The 5772-nt window shown below is 36.4% G+C and overlaps 1 protein-coding gene across 1 annotated transcript; it reads left to right on the forward strand.

Moving 5' to 3' along the window:
• Positions 1-3289: 3289 nt before the first annotated feature.
• On the forward strand, positions 3290-5432 carry ND-MLRQ (NADH dehydrogenase (ubiquinone) MLRQ subunit). Its single transcript, XM_070995799.1, has 3 exons — positions 3290-3458; positions 3530-3676; positions 5278-5432. Exons 1-3 carry the CDS (start codon positions 3417-3419, stop codon positions 5338-5340), a joined length of 252 nt encoding a protein of 83 aa, XP_070851900.1. The 5' UTR covers positions 3290-3416; the 3' UTR covers positions 5341-5432.
• Positions 5433-5772: the final 340 nt, after the last annotated feature.

Raw genomic sequence — 5772 nt, forward strand, 5'->3', positions numbered from 1 at the left:
GTGTTTCTTCCGACTTGTCACCCGGAGACTGCTCCAGAACTGAAGGGTACTTACATTGTAGTTCATGTCCCAGTATCCAGTGAATCACTTTCTGGATCAAACGGGCCATAAACAACCTCGACCAATTAAGCAATATGTATTGTAAAGGTTTAATTTCAATAATACTTTCTACAAAATGTTTGAATTAACTCTTAATAGAATGGTTCAGGGTATGCATATTGGCACAACTTCTGGGAGGGTGCAGTAAACAAAATTTCACAAATGCATTCTTTAAGCATTAGTAGACCTCAGACTTGCCCCATATCTTTCTAGATCGTTATATCTGGTTTTCTGCATTTTAGTTTTTTCTATCGTTGTTGCAATTTTAGACGGAACAGCAGATCGGTAAAACAGCCTTTGCACAAAGCAAAGAAAGTTAAGTAGGGACTATTGTGGGCCAACAGTAACGCCACCCCAATTTTCACAAGTTAGAACCGACTGAACTGGACTGCAGATGGCACAGATATTATGAAAAAGCTTTAAAATTCTTTAAAACTTCCAGTTTACATATGTAAAAACATCAGTTAAACAGTCGGATTATTTATGTTTTTATTTCTTTGTGAACCGGCAGACTTCGTTGATAAATTGCTGAAACTGATTTGTTTTCCATTTGCCAACCAACCCAACTGCTTGACAGTAAGACCATGCTACATGCATTGGCGGTTAAATTTAAAAAAATATCAGATTTAGAGATAGAAATATCGATGAACGCCGTTAGCCGCGGCCCAAAGAATAAGAAATTCAATCTTTGGCGGTATTCGTGCAGAAGTGGTGGGGAATTTAAAAATGAAAAATGGAAGAAAAACACCAAAAACGGCTAAAGGAGGTCAGTGCAGATGAAAAAGGACGCCTAATCCAAGCTGTTGCCCATTATTCTAGGACTTGACCGACAGGAAGCAATACCACAACGGGGCAAATCCGCAGAATAGTTGAAGTGCTGAAGGAGACCCACTAGAAAATCCCAGTGTGAAGGAACATGGCACACCGCACGATCTTCGACCAGCTCTCCATTGAAGACTCTACCTCCAAAAAAAATAAGGTCGCCCGCTTAGGGACAGCTGGAGGAGCCATCACCCGCCATTATTGGCCAGCCTATTGGGACTTGGAGCTGGACTACAGATGGCGCGGGAAAGATGGCGAAGCATACGTGGGACGAGAAGGAAGCCTTAAACTTATAATTTACATTAATACAAATTTTCGTTGAACATTTCATTTATTTTAATTTTGTGCACCAGCAGACTCTTCTTTTTTGAATTGCTCCAATTGATTTGTTTTCCGTTTGGCAACAAGCCCAGCTGGTTGACAGTAAGACCATGCCACATGCATTGCGGTTGAACTTTGAAAACTTCGGTCACACTACAAGGAATAAGATTTTTCGACTAGTGAAACTCTTAGCCGATCTAAGTACTCGGCTTAAACTGAGTAGGCTTAAGTTTAGTACATAGATCGCCTAAAACCCAATTTCCACTACGAGGTATATTTCTGATTTTTCGATAGGCAGCGCGGTGGTGTTCCGATCGGCAAGCGCGTTTGCATAAGCTGTCCTGTGGTATTGTTAAATGCGATCTTAAGTAAACAATTAATTCAAATAATATCCTATGCTATTTTCAATTACAGCGCAGAGCAAAATTTGCCCCTCATGCATGAGCTATAAAAAAGGGAAAATTAAGCTATTATTTAATTCCCATTTATATTTATTGGAAACGTTTGCGAGATGCCAGCGCAGAAAAATTCTCAAGTGTTCTCCAAAAAATCCTTTCACGTTGACAGGAAGTCATTTGAGCAGTTGGGGGGGATGGCACCAGGCCTATCAAATTGATTAATTTCGCCAGCCATTGGATAATCGTATTGCTGTTGCCCTCTATTCTCTTGTGTCATTCTTGGAATACAGAACTATTGGCAGACTATTTGGAATATCAAAAACCATGGTATGGCATCTTTTTGGCCAATGAGAAAAATAAAAAATGAATGAAAGGATTTGAAAAATTAGGATTCCCGACATTTTTTGGTGCAATTGATAAACCATTCCATGTTCTCATCCGCTGACCAAGTAGTTTTTCTATTTGCTGTAAAGAACATCGTTCAATAAAATTTGGTAAATAAATAAACACAATACAATGACCTGCTCCGTGATTCATTTTTCACGCCATTGTCAGCTGTTTCGGCCAACCCTGGTTAATAGAGCTGGGTAATGGTGATGGAAAATACCAAAAAATCTACCTTTCATCCCTGTAACGCGGAATTATTCCTCCCTCCCCACCGCTTAAGTTTGTTTATTATTTGCGGTGTGTTAAACGGTATATGGGTGCAAACTCGATGCGTTCATAATGGAGAGATTCTTTAGTCTTTGTAGTGTGACCGAAGCTTTCAGAGTTCACCCGCAATGCATGTAGCATGCTCTGTCAAGGAGCTGGGCTTGTCCTTTTTTAGCTGCACTGACCTGCAGGCGTTTTGGGTATTGCCATCCATTTGTAGATTTTCGTTTTAGCACCGATTCTGCACTGACATACCGGAAGCTTTTATTCTTAGTGGCGCGGGTATGGGCGTTCATCAAAATTCTATCGAGAAATCTGGTATTTTTCCTGATATTGCCTTAGCTCATCTTAGTACCGCTCTGAAAAACAGACCCGACGAAAAACGTTAGTTGCCTATTTGCACCCCGCTCACTCGTATAGGTAGCTCACTGTTTTTGGCGATGTTAGTACTAGGTTTACAGAAAATTCACTTATAGGCGCATCCATTTCTCCAAATTGGCTAGTATCGTGGTTTAAAAAATAGATATGATCAAGGAACCGAATGCGAGTAAGGTGTTAAAATAACTGAAAGAGTCCAAGCGGTTATATTATTTGGAAGTCTCTGCTGGCGTCTCTGTTGACCCACAATAGTCAATATTCAATTCTAACTACCCTCGCCTGAGTTGAAAGCCCATCCTTGATTAACTTGTTGATGGCAATGAAGAAATAATTGGGCGCAATCAATTTTTATTTAGTTTTATCGTAGTTTTTCAATTTTTTTTCGAAAAACCCAATCAACACGCTGCCTTCCCTCTCATATACTTCTAAGAAAGGCCTGCAACTGTTTAATGCAACAGCGATTTTAAGCGGTTGTGTGCAGAGGATCAGTCTATGGGTTACCCGACATGGTGTGACAACACTATTATAGGCACGCACTCTGTGGGTCTAAAGTATTAAGTATTTTTGAGTATGCAAAATATATCAAAAGATAAGAAAGAACTTAGTATTTTTTGGTCTAAATCGACGGTTTTGTATTTTTAAAAAATTCAACCACACTGATCTTCGTAAAAGTATTAGATAACTTGCTTCTAATAGTTTTTATTTCTGTAATAAGTAAATAAGTTTATTAACCAATCAAGGAAAATGCAAGGACTTGGGCTTCAAAGTTTAAAAAAAAATCCAGCAGTAAGCCAAAATTACATAATTAGGTTTAATTAATTTGTTACATAACCGTAATTTTATACTACAATTTAAAGTTGATTCCACTATACGTGTGTGTTGGAGCGGGAGCTATTGGAGCCGTCTACTATATGGCTCGGCTGGCTACTCGAAACCCAGATGTCACTTGGAACCGCACATCAAATCCCGAGCCATGGCAAGAGTACAAAGACAAACAATATAAGGTAAATTTATTTTTATTAGAGCGGCTATTTCGGTTATCTTAGAAGTTCTCGTGTGCCAAGTGATAAGGGCTAGGAAAATGTATATTTGCTCGCATAAATATATTATAAGTTTATTAGCGTTCAAATAATTTTCTAGTCATACTCCATTTTACCCCTTTTCGATTTTATGGAATATCCTGCGTACAGCTCCAACAAAGTTTTAACGTCAAATGAATGTTGTAAATAAGAATTTAAATTAATTTGTTGTTTTGATCATGCTATTGGCATACCACTTCAAAGTAGATATACGCATGCCAGGTTTCTTAATATGCCCATTTAATTAAAACACCGCTAAAAATGAAAATTTCTAAAGTTTTCGGACAGCTGAAAAAAATTATACTTTTCGTAGAACAGTAAGTTATATAACGAAATTTCTGTGTTTGTATAAATTTTGTAAGGTAACAATTAATCATTTTGAGTTTTCTAGAAAAGCTGAAATGGGCTTAGATTTTAAAGTTATGGTGAACTGTTAGGACTTGGCTCCAAAAGTTATTTACGTTATATATTGTAGCCGAAGATGGACATAGTTGGAGGAATGCGTCGGGTAATTAAATTGTTCGACGAAAAGTTCTGCACTAATTGAAATGTATGGCAGTATAATGATTGTTATAAACTATAACAATAATCATAATAACTATGTATATACCATTATCGGTTCAAATTTGCGAGCCGGAAACTATTATTGACCGCGTCTTGAACCGCTTTGCTGAGTTTAATCATTAGATCATTACGCTCTTCTTCACAGGTGGATACAACCAATACCGCGACCAGAATCAACTCTCAAGATTACCTATTACAAAAAAAAGTTTAATTAAAAATCAAGAATCAATCAAAATAAATCATTTTACAAAACTCAACCAATGTTGAACTAACTCGCATCGAACAGAATGAAAGTATTTTTTCAAATTTGACATTGACAAAAAATAATTTGTAGCTTCTCTACTATTCTAAGGCTTTTAATGTAACCCCTTGGACGGTGCTCCTATAAAAACTATCGCGAATTTAAGAGATAGCTTAAGCCGCTAGGGGCAGCTATACTTGTCTTTTAACTAAGTAGCAATGTGACTGTTCCCAAGATTTTATTTTATTCGCTTATATCTTTTTAATAAATGGTCTGATTTGAACAATTATGGCACCCTGCTGAAATAAACTTGCGCTGCGCTAGAAACTCTAGAATGGCTAAATCGATTCGGCTGGTGATCCTGATCAAGAATATATATACTTTATACATGTTACATACGTTCCGACGAATCTAATATACTCTGTCTATCTAATTAATAAAATTAGAAAAGCAAATATTTTGTATAATTTTTAAGGACAACTTTGTATAACGATTTCTGTTTTTAAAGTTAATCAAGGTAGAATCGTGTACACTTTACATTGATACACGTAAGAATCACCCCATTTTAACGGAAAGCGATTTCTGTGGCACCCCCAAATGACTAAATAACAGAAAAAAAAGTGTTCTAATTTACATACCCTCCCCCATCTAATTTTAAAGATTTTTGAACGTGTACTTTTGTATAAAAAATTATATTAATAACAACCTTTTTTCGTTTCAGTTTTACTCGCCTGTGAGGGATTATTCAAAAACTAAGAGTGCTGCACCAAACTTTGATGAATAAATTACGTTTATTGGGTTATTGTAATTTAAATAAAGAAAATGTTTCAAATTGCATAAGAATATTAAAATAACCCACTACATTGCATCAAGAAATGTTTCGATTGGATAACTTTGTTACGTCGTACAGCTTTTTCTAAGCCTATTTTCGTTTAACAGGAGCCCTTACTCTGTTAACCAATTGCAAATGTAAAATGCATTGACATCTTTCGCTCTGCAAATCACTCGCACAAAGCTTAAAATTATCCTTGGGACAGACATATTTGTAAGTGCTATGAATTAAAACCATATATAAGAAGCGTTGTTTACCTCGAAAACCGATAAAAATGTATATCGTCGGTTGTACTTATGGATCCCCCATTATTTTCATTTTATTAATTTAAAACAACAAAAAATTATTAAAGATAATAACAATACCATTCTGGTACGCATTTAT

The sequence above is a fragment of the Drosophila suzukii genome, chromosome 3, assembly GCF_043229965.1.
Source record: "Drosophila suzukii chromosome 3, CBGP_Dsuzu_IsoJpt1.0, whole genome shotgun sequence".
Lineage (NCBI taxonomy): Eukaryota > Metazoa > Arthropoda > Insecta > Diptera > Drosophilidae > Drosophila > Drosophila suzukii.

Excerpts from the sequence above, each read along its gene's own strand:
- ND-MLRQ (XM_070995799.1), top strand. The coding sequence starts at position 3,417 with ATGCAAGGACTTGGGCTTCAAAGTTTAAAAAAAAATCCAGCA. Across the intron at positions 3,459-3,529 it reads GTTTAAAAAAAAATCCAGCA|TTGATTCCACTATACGTGTG; the intron begins GTAAGCCAAAAT and ends TACAATTTAAAG. Across the intron at positions 3,677-5,277 it reads ACAAAGACAAACAATATAAG|TTTTACTCGCCTGTGAGGGA; the intron begins GTAAATTTATTT and ends TTTTCGTTTCAG.